The sequence below is a fragment of the Microcaecilia unicolor genome, chromosome 11 (assembly GCF_901765095.1).
Source record: "Microcaecilia unicolor chromosome 11, aMicUni1.1, whole genome shotgun sequence".
NCBI lineage: Eukaryota > Metazoa > Chordata > Amphibia > Gymnophiona > Siphonopidae > Microcaecilia > Microcaecilia unicolor.
Genome location: NC_044041.1, coordinates 129,191,242 through 129,206,886, shown reverse-complemented (window position 1 = coordinate 129,206,886; position 15,645 = coordinate 129,191,242). Strand labels below are relative to the sequence as shown.

Below are 15,645 nucleotides of genomic sequence, written 5' to 3'. Positions count from 1 at the left end.
TTGTTTGATTTCTATTGATCACCTTAAGAGTGGACTAACACGGCTACCACACCTCTCTTTTAAAACCAGAAATTGTTTAACAATGCAAACACTTAAGTCTCGATTCAAATCCCACTGATTAAGGCAATCCCAGTTTTCACAGGCTTCACTCCTTTTGAATATTACTAAGTAATAATTCATTCAGCTTCTTTTTAACCATTTTCCTTATTTTGTCATAGTCGCCCTTTCAAAAATTAAAAGCTGCTACAGTAAATTTCCTTAGTGACTTCATTCTAGTTATCAGCTCAACACCATTACCTCTCGTACTATGCCCCGCATTCCACTAAGAATTAGAACCAAAATAGCTCCCCCTCTCATTGGTTCCTGGACCAGCTGTTCCAAGAAGCAGTCATTTATTACATCTAGAAATTTTCCTAGCACTCCCTGATATAACATTTATCCAATCAATATTATTATAGTGTTGCCCAATTTGCCAGCTTTCCTAATATCTGTAAACATATTTTTATCTGTCTGTTCATTCTGTCCTGGCAGATGTTAGTACAGTCCTACCAGTGTATTCCTTCCCATCTGGAATTTCTATCCATAATGATTCCACACTACTATCTGTTTCATGTAGAATGTTTATTTTGTTTGACTCAATTCCCTGTTTAACATATAGTGCAATCCCCCCCTCCTCCAATTTGCAATATAATTTGTATTCTACTAGTACAGTGTTCCATTGATTGTCCTCCTTCCACCAGGTCTCTGAAATGCCTATTACATCTATCTCTGCTTTATATACTCCACCTTTCCCATCTTCTTTTTAAGGCTTCTAGCATTTTTATCTAGACACTTCAAATTGTCTTTTTTCCTTGCATCTACAGACTGCTTTGAAGTTAACAGGGATCATTTGCATCCATTACGCCGTTCTCCCATTGAACACTCCTGGCTTTCTTTCACCATTATTGAAACCTCTCTATCGACATTCCCTAAAGATCCTTTTTCAATAGTATCCTTCAAGTATACTCCACATTGAACCATACGCTCCTGGGCGACTGTGCCCCCCCCCCCCCCCCCCCCCCCCCAATTTTAGTTTAAAAACTGCTCTTATTTCTTTTTTAAATGTTAGCACCAGCAGATTAATTCCATTCTGGTTCAGGCAGAGCCCATCGTTTCGGAACAGGCTCCCCCGTCCCCTGAATGTTGCCAGTTCCTAACAAATCTAAATCACTCATCCCTGCACCATCGTCTCAACCACACATTGAGACTTTTCTGAAAATGCTACCTTGGAGGATCTGGATTTCATCTTTCTACCTAGGTGCTTAAATTTGGCTTCCAGAACCTCCCTCCCACATTTTCCTATGTCATTGGTATCCATATGTACCAAGACAGCCGGCTCCTCCCCAACAGTATCTAAAATCTTATCTAGGTGACACGTGAAATCCACCAGCTTCGCACCAGCAGGCAAGTGCCAAGGCGATCCTCATGTCCACCAGCCACCCAGCTAACTACATGCCTAATAATCAAATCACCAACTACAACAGCCATCCTAACCCTTCTCTCCTGGGAAGAAGCTCCTGGAGACACATCCTCAGTGTGATAGGATATTGCATCCCCTGGTGGGGTCTTGGCTACAGGATTACTTCCAATGTCACCAGGGTGATGCTCTCCTTAAGGTAGGTGGGAGGGATTTAAACAGATGTTTCCTTCAACTGCTAGCTGTGCTCTAAACTAATGTTATGGTAAACTCTAAAACTCAACAAGAATACTAGACTCTAAAACAGCTTTATATGAAACCAGAACGGAGACTTTAAAGGCTACACTATGCTCTAAATTTAATTTGCAAAATAAGCAGAGTAACTTAAATAAGACAATTAAATTATCCATTTAACCCCATGTCTTATCTTTTCCCACATTTAAATGCAATTTCCTAGCAAGTAAAAAACTCGTTAGTCCTACTGCACATGAGAATGCCTCTACTTGCTCAGGTGAGCGTTTTCTCCAAGCTAGAAGATAGCTCCAGCACACAGGATTCATCAGATGAAGTCATTAGACAGTGTGCCTGAATCTCCCCCAGATGTCTGTGAAGAAAGCTATGATACACTCCCACTCGTTTAGACTTGTCTGCAAAGGAAGAAAAATTAAATTAAATTATCCTTACCTGATAATTTTCTTTTCTTGAGTCCTGTCAGACCAGTCCAGAAACCCAACCTGTAAGTTCAGGCACAGTGTGTCAACTAGGCAAAAGTTAGGTACTCGGTGGGAATCACAGAAAAGGGATGGCTGTCATTATACAGTATTAAAAAAAATATAAAGGGAGTTATGATACAGAAGAGAGTGGTCGATTTCCCCACTACACCAAGCTTATATATGGAAGGTGAACAGGTTGTTCAATATCCACTTGCTGGTAGGAGGGTTAAACCCCACTTGTCAAGACTGGTCTAGTGGAACTCAATGAAAGAAAATTATCACATAAATATAATTTAATCTTGCAGTGTACGAAAGACAAAGACTAATTTTTTGTTTATTCTTTATTGTTTGTCCTATTATGAAATTGTTAAATGTTTAAAAAATGGAAAAAAAAGCAATTGCACTCTGATGCCTTGAACAGCTGGTGGTCACTTTGTTTAGTACATCAGTCCCACTCTCTGCTCCATTTAACCTTGGCTGTGAAGAGCTGTGAAACTCCAGAAGTGGGCAGTGGACTGCTGTAGTTCCAGGAGGTGCTGCTCTATCTCCTCAGCATCTTCAGGGAAGCGATCAACAAATGACTGGATCAAGCCTGCCGCGCTGCTTTCGTATTCCAGTAGCTGTGGAGGGTCATTACCTGTGGTAGGGAGTGGGTGAAAGAGAGCTCAGATCTGGGTCACTGCAATATGTATTTAGTAATAATATGGTGTTAAGTAGAACTGTCCACTTTAACAGGGGTGCAAAGACAGTACTGTTAAGATGGGCTGTGCAGCTACCTCATAGATGCATGGTGGGCCGTGTTTCTGACACTTAGGGGTTTGTTTACTAAGACACACTAGTGGCTTCCACGTGGCATTGCCGACACAGCCCATTCAAAGTGAATGGGCTATGTCAGCACAGGCGTACAGCCAGCTGTGCTAGCGGCTTAGTAAACCTCAGCATTAGTTTATAAGGAAGCTTCTAAACGGGATGTGCCTTCCCTAGGGGTAAACTGAGTCATAGAAAGATGAAATAACTCACAACTAGGTCACAAACAGTAAGTAGGTGGAGGAGCAGAGGATTAGAACTGAGGCACAGGGAGTGTTTGGGGGCACATCCCTAACATGTATCAGTCTATAGTAAGGGGATGCAAGAGTGTTTTGTGGTACAGTCCCTCACCTGTTACACATGTGTTGGCCTGCACAAACATCTTTCGGGCCTCCTTCCGTAGCAGAACAGTTTCTCTCAGTGCCAAGAACTGGTATGGTTCGTCGTCCGTAACAGCCGAGTAATACTCATACATTGCCCGTCCTCCTTCCACATCCGCTGTTGACTTAAACACCTGAAACACAGCACCAAATGATGAATGCTTTGGTAAGAGAAAACTCTTCAATAATTCTCACCCACCCCATTGGCCTGTGCTAGGTCCTCCTGTGGCAACCTCAGCTCTCACTGCACCTCCACATGGGGATATATACAACATACCCATTCCAATGAGCAACATGGAAACAAAATTAAATATTTCATTTTCAACCAATCTTTCTGACAGATGCCCTTAAATTCTACCCCAGAATCCAGTCTCCCAAGCCTTACCGACAGCTCCCAGTCAGGCAAAAAAACTGAATTTAAAAGGAGAGGGAATACCCATATAAGTCAGCAAGAGGGGCCAAGAACAGAGATTTAATCATGAAAGCTGTGAAGGTAAAGTCAAAAAAATGAGAAGAGATGGCTGTATTCCGGAGTTTTCCTCCATGAGAGGCACAGGGGTATCCTGACAGACAACAAAAACAAAACACCTCAATGAAGCCCCAACCTTCAGCTCTGCCCTACCTGCAGCCGTCTGAGGAAGCTCTCCACTGCTGGCTTGCCCACAGAGAGGATTTTGCTCCTATCCAGAGTGATGAGTACATCAGGCTTTCCATCCTTACCAACTGTGTGCTGGACAGACACCAGTCCCTCCCCGGCTTCTAGGAGCACTCGCAGGATGACAAACCGTGCCTGCATGTGTGCCTATATGTTGGGGGGAGGGGAAGGGAAGAGGAAGAAACCATAAAACAATGAAGAGCATCTGGGACAACAGGGAATAATTTAAGAACCCTGATACAATGGTTTGATCAGTACCAACTTTTGAATGTTATTAGCCATGCCCAAATTGAGGCAAGAAGCACTATGCTGTGCCTCTGCCAGACTAAAAATGAAGGTGGGATTGATTAGGCTTAATGTAAAACCTGGACTAACCAAAACTACTGTGAAAAGGAGTCTTAAATTACTCCCAGTTTTTGGCTAGGCCCATGTTGTCCTCTGCCACACTTACAGACTGATACAGACAAACACAAACAATTGTGTCTATTTAGGGCTATACTCCTAAAAAGCAGATGGGCCAGCAGTCCTCTAGTCCCAGCAAAATGGAAGATGAAGAAGCAGACACAGTGGAAGATAAAATTACAAGCCTTTATTGTAGAGAGCGGGTTAAAGGATGCTCGACATTTTGTGATGAGCAGAGACCTCCTGTGTGTTGAATGCTCTGTTTATACCACACCTTATTCTCTTACCTTGTGGAAAGTTAAAAGATAACTCCTTGAAGTATTATATCACCCCTGAGGCAGTCCCACTGGGCAAAACACGGCCATGTCAGGCATCCTTTTACCCGCTATCTACAATAAAGGCTTGCAACTTCATCTTCCACCGTGTCTACTTCTTCACTTTCCATTTTATTTAGGGCTACATACATTTTTTAAAAGCTATACAAATCAAAATCAAAATACACATACCTACTCACATAAAAGACAACACATAAACACAACACCACACTGGTTAATATTCAGCCGGTGACTGTCAGCGTGTTTTTAAATGCTGACTGTTGCCAGTTAAGTTAGACTTGGATATTCAATGCCGGGTCCTGTCCAGGCACTGATACTGAACATCTGAGTCCAACTGGACTTCTGCTGCCAGTGCACACTTATATGGGTCCTGGATGAATACGGGTTGGGACCCACATAAGTTCCTCTGTCAAATTCTGACTCCTTCCCGAATCCCTCTCTGTCAATTCTGATCCCTTCCCAACAAGACCTGGCACCTCTCCCTTTTAGGGCCTACTACATCTCAGGTGGTACAGTGGGGACCACCTGAGGACCACCTAGGCAGGAGCAATCCCCATTTACTCCTGCCCCTAGTGGCTCCATGTGTCAGAATGGCTACCACGAGCTCTAACGGTAGTCTCATAAAACCACCATTAGAAGTCAACCATATTTTATATATATATATAGTGGGGGCTGATCGGACTTGAGAGAGGGAGGGAAGGGAGCACATCCAACAACATCGGCCACTACCAGAAGCTATGCAGGTGCTGACCAATATTCAGTACTGGCACCTGCACAGCCATAAGTACTGAGACAGACCAAAGGTCCATCAAGCCCAGCATCCTGTTTCCAACAGTGGCCAATCCAGGTCACAAATACCTGGCAAGATCCCAAAAAAGTACAAAAAACATTTTATGCTGCTTATTCCAGACATAAGCAGTGGATTTTCCACGTCCATTTTAATAATGGTCTATGGACTCTTCCTTTAGGAAGCTGTCCAAACCTTTTTTAAACCCCACTACGCTAACCACCTTCTCTGGCAATGAATTCCAGAGTTTAATTACATGTCGAGTGAAGAAATATTTTCTCCAATTCGTTTTAAATCTACTATTTTGCAGCTTCATTGCATGCCCCCTAGTCCTAGTATTTTTGGAAAGAGTAAACAGACGGTTCACGTCTACCCATTCCACCCCACTCATTATTTTATAGACCTCTATCATATCTCCCCGCAGCCGTCTCTTCTCCAAGCTGATGAGCCCTAGGGTTTCCTCATAGGAAAGTCGTCCCATCCCCTTTATCATTTTCGTCGCCCTCTGCACCTTTTCTAATTTCACTATATATTTTTTGAGATACAGTGACCAGAATTGAACACAATATTCGAGGTGCGGTCACACCATGGAGCGATACAAAGGCATTATAACATCCTCACTTTTGTTTTCCATTCCTTTCCTAATAATACCTAACATTCTATTTGCTTTCTTAGCCACCGCAACATACCGAGCCATAGAGATGAAAGTTAGGACCACTTTTTATACAGTCCTATTTGGTTGGTTAGCTTGCAGACACTGGCACTAAATATTGATGGCACCCGTATAGCTGCCAGCTTCTCTGTGACCTTCAGAAAGCCCCTCTCCAGTCCACATTGTAAATGGTTGCTTAGTCCGGATATTCAGCAGAACTGCCCAGTTAAGTGCTGATGAATATTGGCATCTGGCCTGCAGAGCATGATTTAAGCAGGAAGGAGCCTCTTCTGCTTGCTTAAATCACTTTATCTGTTATGGTAAAATATCTGCCTGATATTCAAACACAGGAGCACTGCATAAGACATGAATGTACAGAAACACATAAAATGAGAGCAAGTAAATCCATACAGCCTATCCAGTCTACACATTCACACCAGTGCTCAGCTCTACAAAGCCTTCCCCTCCTTTAGAGATCCTCTGCGCTTGTTCCATGTTTTATTTAATTCAGACATTATTAGCTCTACCACCACTCAGAGACTATTTCTCACATCCATCACCTTTTCCATAAAGGGAAATAAGTACATACATATGCATACAGGCACACAAAAGGAGAGACAGACACAGCCACGTTACAAAATCACTTTTGAAATGTGCATTGTCTATGTGCTGTGAAAAGGATGGGGAGCAGATGCAGCGTTTATATGTGAAAGTGCTGAGAGCAAAGGAAGTATTTCCGGGCAAGTGAAAATTACTTTGCTGGGAGATTTGATAATATAAAGTTTAAGACAGAAGAGAATTTGTGACTTTAATAATATGTTTTAATTTCATTAAAAAAGCTAAAATGAGTTGTTATTTGTTATTAGTATTCAGCAGACTAAATTAGATCCAGATATTTGATGTCAAGCAATACTACCACTGGAGGTCTCGGTGGCCATTTTGAGGGCCGGCATTGTTGAGGCGGGAGTAAAGGGGTATTGCTCCTGCTTTTCTAGGCCACAGAGATGCCCTGGTAAGCTCAGGGAGTGGGTGAAGGGTGTTGGAGCTGCATGGGGGAGTGCATTCTGCCCTCAAATAGGGATGGTGTTTTGGGGCTCATTTTGGGGGGGGGGGGGGGGGGGTGGATACCACATGGTGGGTGATTGCCCACTATGTGGGGGATCAAGGAGAGGTTGTATCAGAGGGAGTCCTGTGTGTGTGTGGGGGTGTCTCCTGTTGAGGAAGGGTTGCTGTCTGGGGGATGCTGTGGGAAAGGAGTGATGCCCCAGGGGGAGGGGGCATCTGATGTTGGAAGGATCTGTGGGGAGGACGGAGATTGGGAGAGGAAAGCATTGGCTAAATTAAAACTTAAATCAGGAGAAGACTAAGTTCTTAGTGTTCAGCAGCAGTTATAATCAGATACTATATAAAAATTTTACAGTGGACCAGAAGGACGAAGGATTATCGAAGGGAGGGAGGGGGGACAGGGGAAAGGGAGGTGGGATCAATTGCTAAATGAGATGTGGAAGGGTAACGTTAGCTATAAGAGTGTGTGTGTGGGGGGGGGGGGGGGGGGGGAATAAAAGCTAAAAGATTGATGACAGTACGTTTTATTGTGTAATTGATGAGGACAACCTTTTGTAAATGAATGTTAATGCACCATATCAATGACTGTACATATTCTGAGTTGTCATTAATAAAAATTGTTGAAAGTTAAAAATTTTACAGTGAATGATACAACTTATCTTCTGGATCAGGAGCTGAAAATTTGGGGTATTATATTTGACAACTATCTTACCTCTGAAGCTCAAGTACAAGCACTCTCTGTTAAAGTGTTTAGGGCATTAAGGAGAGTATGATCTAATTTTCAGATTATTTCAGATTGTTGCTCAGGATTTAATTTCAGTATGTTTAGACTAATGTAACGTGGTTTATGAGGGTTGTCATAAGTATTTACTAAGAAGGTTACAAACACTACAGAACACTGCAGCATATCTTATTTGTCAGGCATCAAGATTTGAGAATGTTTTGTCACTCTTAGCAAAGTTACATTGGCTACCAATAGAGGCAAGGGTGATATTTAAAATTTGTAGTACTGTGTTTCTGATTTTACATGGCCAAATTCTTGAATATATGTTGAATTTGGTTAGTATGTTAGCAAAAAATTGAGATACTTTTTCTAAATATTACTTAATGCTGCAGTATTCTTGTAGCACAAATAAACTGCACGTACCACTGAGACATATGAAGAACTACAAACAGTTCCAAAAATCTCTGAAGTTTTTTTATTTCGTAAATTTGTATTAACTAAGTAAGAATTTGTTTTGGAGGCATACTAAAATTGATGTATCAATTCCTGTTATTGTGAGCCATCTTGATAAACATGATATGTAATGTAATATAACCGTAATGTAACCTGCCCCTTACAGCAGGCACTTAGGCACATTGTGGGGCAGGTGTAAATACCAACATATTTCATTTTCAATACAGATGTGGATTCCCTAGGTGAAATGGGGAGTGCATGTCTGTATTGTAGGCCTTCCCAGGACCTTCCACACCCTACCTATGCCCCCTTGATACCTAAATATAAGAAGCATCCCCATGTGTGAATGGCCCCTCTTCTGCAATGGCATTTAAATGTCTGAGACTCTCCACACATTTAAATGCTGCCATTTACATGTGAGGATGCTTTTAAAATAAGGGCCTTAAAACAAATCATAAAATATGTATAGTTAAGCTCTAGAACTCGTTGCCGAAGGATGTAGTAAAAGCAGTTAATATAGCTGCATTTAAAACAGGTGTGGACAAATTCCTGGAGGAAAAGTCCATAAATCATTATGGGCAGACCAGGGAAAAGGCACTGCTTATCCTTTAGGGTAAGTAGTATGGAATCTTGCTATGTTTGAGATTTTGCCAGTTACTTGTGATCTGGATTGGACACGTCTAAAAGCAGGACACTGGGCTAGATAGACCTTTGATCTAACCCAGTATGGCAATTGTCATTTGTGTATTTCTCTTTGTGTGTGTGCCATAAATTTCTGTACAGACAACTCCCCTTTTAAAAGCTGTTCTCTCTTCAGGCCCTTAGGGATGAACCCTCAGACCCTAGCACCCCATCCCTGGCCAAAGCACCTGTCTCCACTGCTTGGTCTCCATGGTGTAGAACTCAAGGCCCAGCACCCCGGCACGCACCATATTCAACCAGTTCACGTATATCACATCCTCTGCCTCAGCACCATCATGGCCAAAGATCCTGTGAAGAGATTATTTGCTGTTGAAGAGGCCTGAGAAGAGGTGAAAATATCACCCTAAGACATACAAAGGATGAAAATCACATGTACAGATGAACAGAAATTTGAGGCATTTAGGAGGCAATTGTACAACTGAGCATGAGCCTACTCTATAACAGCATCTAAAGTACCCATATTCTATTACATAATACCAGTGTAATCCAGTATCAGTGCACCATACATTTATGAACCCTTTGAGAGAGTGTACAGGAAGTTGCCGGTCTCCCTTAGTAATACTCCTTCACAGGAACACATTAAGAGGGTAAAGACGGCAGTATATAATAGAGAGGGCATGGTTCAAGCACACACAGGTAGCCTGCTGAGCCAGGAGGGCAGGGTCCAGACCAAGAGAAATTTAAAATCCCTAGAGGGAAAACTTTGTATCTGAAGGTTTGAGCTACTCTAAAAATATATTTGTTTCGGTTAGTATATGGCCCCCTTGCAGGGTTGGCCACTTGAATGGGATGCTAACAGTCCTACCCATCCTCTGTTGTCTTTACTTTGTCCTCATTTTCTTTACTGTTCTCAGTTTTTAATGGATTTCCTTTCCTATGAATTATACTTTATAAACTGCTCTGTGCATTACTCCATTTGGACAGTATATTAAGAAATTAATAAACAAATATAAACAGAATAGGGAGGTCCAGAACAGGGAAGAAGGGTCCACCAGCAGATTCCCAAGAAGGGCTGCAGTGCCTGAAGATGGACTCAGGAAAAGAAGAAAACTGCCCTCCAGTTCGGAAGTCTTTCTCCTGGAGAGTTTTGAACCTGTATGGCCAGGCTAGGGGTAGACCTGGGTTACAGAAAACCTGTTTTTAACCTGAGGCATCCTGTGTTTATGATTGGGCAGGAAACTAAACATAGGAGGACTTTTCACTGACTTTACAAGCAACTCCATATGCAAAACAGCCTGCCTGTGCAGTAAACAGGCTTCAGTATATTTTAGTTTAATAAATAAATAATTCTTGGTTAAATTACAAACCTGGTCCAGCTGTTCTTTGAAGGCTCAAACTTCACTCACGCTAATACCCCTCCCCCCCAACAATTACAACAGCCATAGACCAGGCACGTAAATGTGGCAAGGTCATGCGTAACTTACTGTGTTTTGTAAGTTGCATCAGTAATGGAAGCCCTGCCCATGTCACTCCCATGTGAACGCTCTGCGATATGCCACTTACGTACACCCTTACATAATAGTACTCAGTCACTTTACTACCACTTATACACAAAAGTGCTGGTTTTCTGTACATTTACGCGTGCAAGTAGCACATAACTGTAAGCACACTGTTATAGAATTGTCCTTCATAAGCATGAATATAATGTGAATAGTTGAGAAGAGACCTCAAGGGAGGAGAAGACTACAGCCCCATTCCTCTGATCCATCTTACCTGAGGACCTCCTTATTTAGACAGAGGTACAGCCCCACACACTCTGCCCGGCACTCTTCATAAGTGGAAGCAATGGTGGAAAACTTACTATCCCAAGTTTCACTGCCCTTATACCAGCTCTGAATCTGCAGAAAAAAAAGATATGGGCTCAGTAGGGCTTGTTTTCATCCTCAGTGCATCAACATGTATTTTCTGCTTTTCCAAGATGGACACGCAAGCATGCGCGCACACACACACACAGTTCCTGGATGTCAACCCATCCTGGAATTTGTACATGCAAAATTAGTTATTACTAATTAATGTTATCTAATCTTTTGCTAACATATTGTTAAATGTAAACTGCTTAGAACCTGTCAGTAAAGCAGGTTATAAATGCCAAATTAAATTATATAATGTAGCCCATACTCACCTGCTCACCAGTTTCTGGATTGATTACTTTTGACTTATCAAAGTTAAGGATGCCCTTCTCATCCTACAACAGAGGGGAACAGAGTAAATATGCTGGAGGAAAATGTAGAGAAATGCAAAAAGCACAAGAGCTGGAAATACCAGAGAGTCTGCCAGCAAAATTCAAAGCGTAAAGGCTGGAAATACTAGAAGCGAGTCCATCGACCTGAAGACAGCACATGGGCTGAAAACACCAGAGGAGACTAGCAAAATGTAGAGAGCCCAAGAGTTGAAGATGTTCATGATTCACAGGACACAGAAGAACTCACCTGCAGGAAGAGTTTTCCACTTCCATGTCCCAGCAGTTCATGTAAGCCGACCTGTACCTCAAAAGCAGGGCTCTTCCACTTAATATACAAGTCCTGCAATGAAATCAAAGGAAGAAGGCAGAAAGAGAGGGTGAGGGGATGAGAGCCAAACGGAGAAGAAGGAAAGAAAGAAAGAAGGAAGGAAGGAAGGAAGGGAAGTGAAAGATAAAGAGAATGATGGCATGAGAGAGATATGAGGAATGAGAGTGAAAGACAGATAAATGGGACAAATAGTGAAAGATTGGGTTTGTGAGCGAGGTGGGGGCACGAGTATAAGAAAGAGAGAAGGGTGGAGAGTGAAGATAACAGAAATGAGTGTGGTGAAAAAGAAGTTTGGAGGAGTGAGGGTGTAAGACAGAGTGAAGGGTTACTGCTAACCTACATAAGTATGGCCATACTAGGGACAGACCAAAGGTCCATCAAGCCCAGTATCCTGTATCCAACAGTGGCCAATCCAGGTCACAAGTACCTGGCAAGATCCCAAAACAGGACACTGATCATTAATTGTAATGAATTTTCTCTCCCCTCCCCCCCTCAACACCATGTTAAGCCTGTGTCATTCAGCATTTTTTTTTTTAAATGCTGGCTTCCACAAGTAAAAAAAAAAATCCAGCTATTCAGTGGCATTATCAGGATAGTGGCTGCCACCGAATATCCTGTCAACATTGATTAGACTGTACTACCCGGTTAGTGGGAGTCTCTTGCTTTCCTAGCTTATTTGGTTAGTGGTCTGAATATTGCCACTAATCAGATAACCTCAGACTCTGCTCAACCTCTTCCCACAGACCACCCCAGTACTATCCAGATAGTGTTTCTGAACATCTCCTCTGACCACTTTGGCACTATCTAGTTAGTGCTGCTGAATATCCCTCTCGCCGACACTTACCTAGATAGGAGCTCGGGCTCCTCCTACCCAGATAAGCACCTTTGAACATCTACTGAATTATCTCTTACCACAAACTGACTCAGCACCTGGGTGACAAGCTGGGGTGGGGAAAAAAGGAAATGGCACTCATAGCGACAGGCACCTCACACACATCAAGGGTATATGCAGAGAGCATGAACCAATCCCTTCACAGCTGTGATACAGCAACTGCCTGTACCTACCCCAGTCTCTGCAGCTCCCCCCTTGTCCCTGTTCTTTTGCTCCCTTCCCCAATCTTGGCCCCATGTTACTGACCTTGTCCTCCTCAAGAAGGAAGGTAAGTTTCTCCTTCTCAGTAGAGTGTGCCACTGTCAGTACATTCCCCAGTGAAACATTCTTAAAGCCCTCCATCTGTCGAATGTCATCATCTGCAGAAGGAGAGAGATTATAGAGACAGCCACCCCCAAGGAAATCATGAAAGAAAAAAAAAACACTTCAAAGTCTTAAAGCCCTCTGTCTGCTGAATGCCATCATCTGCAGATGAGGAATTACAGAAACAACCACCCCCCCCCCCCCCCCCGGAAATAATCAGGAAAAAAACTCAGCAGCACAAATTTCTTTAAAAAAAAACTCCAGAAGTTCTGCCCATTAAAATGTTTTCTGGATTTTTATTTTTGTTAAGGGGACTTTTCCCAAATCAGCTGCTGCCATATTTTGCAAAGCCTTGTGATGCCTGAAATCTGAAGGCCTAAGTTATTGCTAGCTATCTGTAAAACAACCAGTCACAGGACTAGATGGTTCCAGGCCATAAGGGACAAGCTGATCCAGTCCTAGGTTTACTCCTCCACTGCAATTATGGGATATGTCATTTCACTTTCCTTAGGAAAGGAAGAATTGAATGCAACTGAGGCAGAGGATAGGACTGATAATTTGGAATCTATCAATCGTCCAGTCAAAGGAATGCCTCCTTGAGCTTGGTAGTTTACTTACTAAAATTCTGAGCTGCTAACAGCAAAACACAAGAAATAATAAAATCAACATATACCAAATAAAACAAGACTTTGCAATAAACCTAAACTTCACAGTAAGACAAAAACAGTACATCATATTTACAATCAAACACAAACATACCCTTCAAAATAAATAGAACTGTTTGTATCATGGAGCAGAAAGACATCAGCTCAGATTCTATTGTAGATCAAAGGGCAGAAGAGTTCCAAAGCCTTGATTCAGCAACACAGGTTAATCCCTGGCTTGGAATCAGAAAGTTTCAGGTGCAAATTTTGACACATCTTAACTTTTCAAGTCAGTTCAGTACCCACAAAATTGATGGAAGCAGTGGGATTCTGAATCTAACATGGGAGAAAGGTATAGTGACCCCAGGCATAGGGGGTAATTCTATAAGCTGGGCACCAACATTTACACACCAGTTACACATGTAAAATGTTTAGCACACTAGCATATATGCATATAAGTGCACAAATATATGCATATGTGACAATATGCCACCTATTTTGTAAATATGCGTGTATCCTCGATAGCATTTAGTTGCAGGTGGGTGTACACAATTACACACGTAACTTACAGAATACTGTAAATTACACACATATCACTGGCAATTAGGCATGAGCATTTAATTCAGCTCTACGACTAGCATTAAATGCCCGCTCCTAAATGTATGCATGCATATGTACCCTGTTATGCTAGTATTCTATAAAGGAAAGTAGGCACCTTCTTTCCTTTATAGAATACATGTCAATGATGTGCCCTCTGGTCACTTATATATAGACACAGTTTCAAAACTGTCCTCCATCCTGAAAGAAGTAGGAGGATTATGTACCTGCAGTTACCATAGGAGGGTGGGCGAAGGTATAAGTGGTGTGCTAACAGGAGTGCAGTGCTGCTTTCTCAACTGAAAGATATGCAGATGAAAGGGTAATAAAGGGAGGGAGAGAAGCAATCCAGCTAATACCTCTAAGGACCTTCGAATATGTCAACTAGGGGAGCATTACAGAACTCTCCAGTAACACCAGCTTTCTGAAAGGCACTTTAAGTCTGCTCCAGGTTTTGAAATTCACACCCACACTGCATTGTCTGATCTGTAGTTTCTGCTCCTTCTATGTGATATCAGCCACCAAAAGGAAATTGGGGAGTTGCAGGAGCACCACTATTCAGCTTGTGAAGCCTCAGAGAATGGGGGAAGTTGTAGCAGGTTTTAAATCTTCCCTTACAATTGGGGATGTTGATCCCAACTGGGATGCCACTACCAGCGAAAGTCAGCACATCCAGAGAAGTGAAGTCCGGCTTCAGGAAGGCATCTTTCTCAAAGGCTCTGGGCCAGGGCAACTCTTTTAGCAGCTCCTCGGCCGAGGTCACCAGCTGGGCAAACTTGGCACTCATGGCTTTATTTACAATGGCAACAAACCCTAGAAGGAGACAAAGAGAGGGATTAGGGAAAGGGAAGGGGAATGGGACTTGATATACCACCTTTCTGTGGTTTTTGCAACTACATTCAAAGCGGTTTACATAGTATATTCAGGTACTTATTTTGTACTAGGGGCAATGGAGGGTTAAGTGACTTGCCCAGAGTCACAAGGAGCTGCAGTGGGAATCAAACTCAGTTCCCCAGGATCAAAGTCCACCGCACTAACCACTAGGCTACTCCTCCACTTCAGGGTGTAGGTACGTGAACATCAAATGAAGGGAGCAGGGTTAGTGGTGTATAGCTGAAACACTAAAATCTTCACAATATCTATGGGTCTTTCCAGATGTGGAAAAGTAGCACTTTCAAGACAAGAAAGTAATGAGGTGAGAAAATTATAAACCCTATATGCCTTTAGTAGAAAGTAATTTTCAGATTCCCAAAATAAATTTAATTATGTCCACAGGCCTACAAACTTTTCAAAGGGAAACTCTCCACAGAGGACCAGTGCATGCACCGTGGGTACAAAGTACAAGCTGTAAAGTAGTCATGGTGATGTAAAAATTCAACTACTGCATGTCCTTTCCTTCCCCTGATCTAACAGAGTAAAGAGATTTGATAATCAAATCATATATACAAGTGGCAGTCTACTTTTAGGAAGCAAGAGGGCACATAAATGGCAGTACATTTACACATATAAGTAACCTCTTACAGAATATTACCTAGTGGAGGGGGGGGGGGATGGGGCAGGGGGAGAAG

At 42.4% G+C, this 15,645-nt stretch overlaps 1 protein-coding gene across 1 annotated transcript in view; it reads right to left on the bottom strand.

Annotated features, from left to right (window-relative positions):
• Positions 1-2,511: 2,511 nt before the first annotated feature.
• The window catches only part of DPP3 (dipeptidyl peptidase 3), a 128,729-nt gene continuing 115,595 nt past the window's right edge, over positions 2,512-15,645 (bottom strand). The window contains exons 10-18 of the mRNA XM_030218168.1: positions 14,696-14,890; positions 12,780-12,892; positions 11,561-11,653; positions 11,254-11,316; positions 10,845-10,969; positions 9,299-9,419; positions 3,979-4,158; positions 3,328-3,490; positions 2,512-2,806 (exon numbers count right to left, since the gene is read on the bottom strand). Coding sequence (XP_030074028.1) covers positions 2,637-2,806; positions 3,328-3,490; positions 3,979-4,158; positions 9,299-9,419; positions 10,845-10,969; positions 11,254-11,316; positions 11,561-11,653; positions 12,780-12,892; positions 14,696-14,890 — 1,223 coding nt within the window. The 3' untranslated portion in view covers positions 2,512-2,636. The remainder of the gene's footprint in view (positions 2,807-3,327; positions 3,491-3,978; positions 4,159-9,298; positions 9,420-10,844; positions 10,970-11,253; positions 11,317-11,560; positions 11,654-12,779; positions 12,893-14,695; positions 14,891-15,645) is intronic.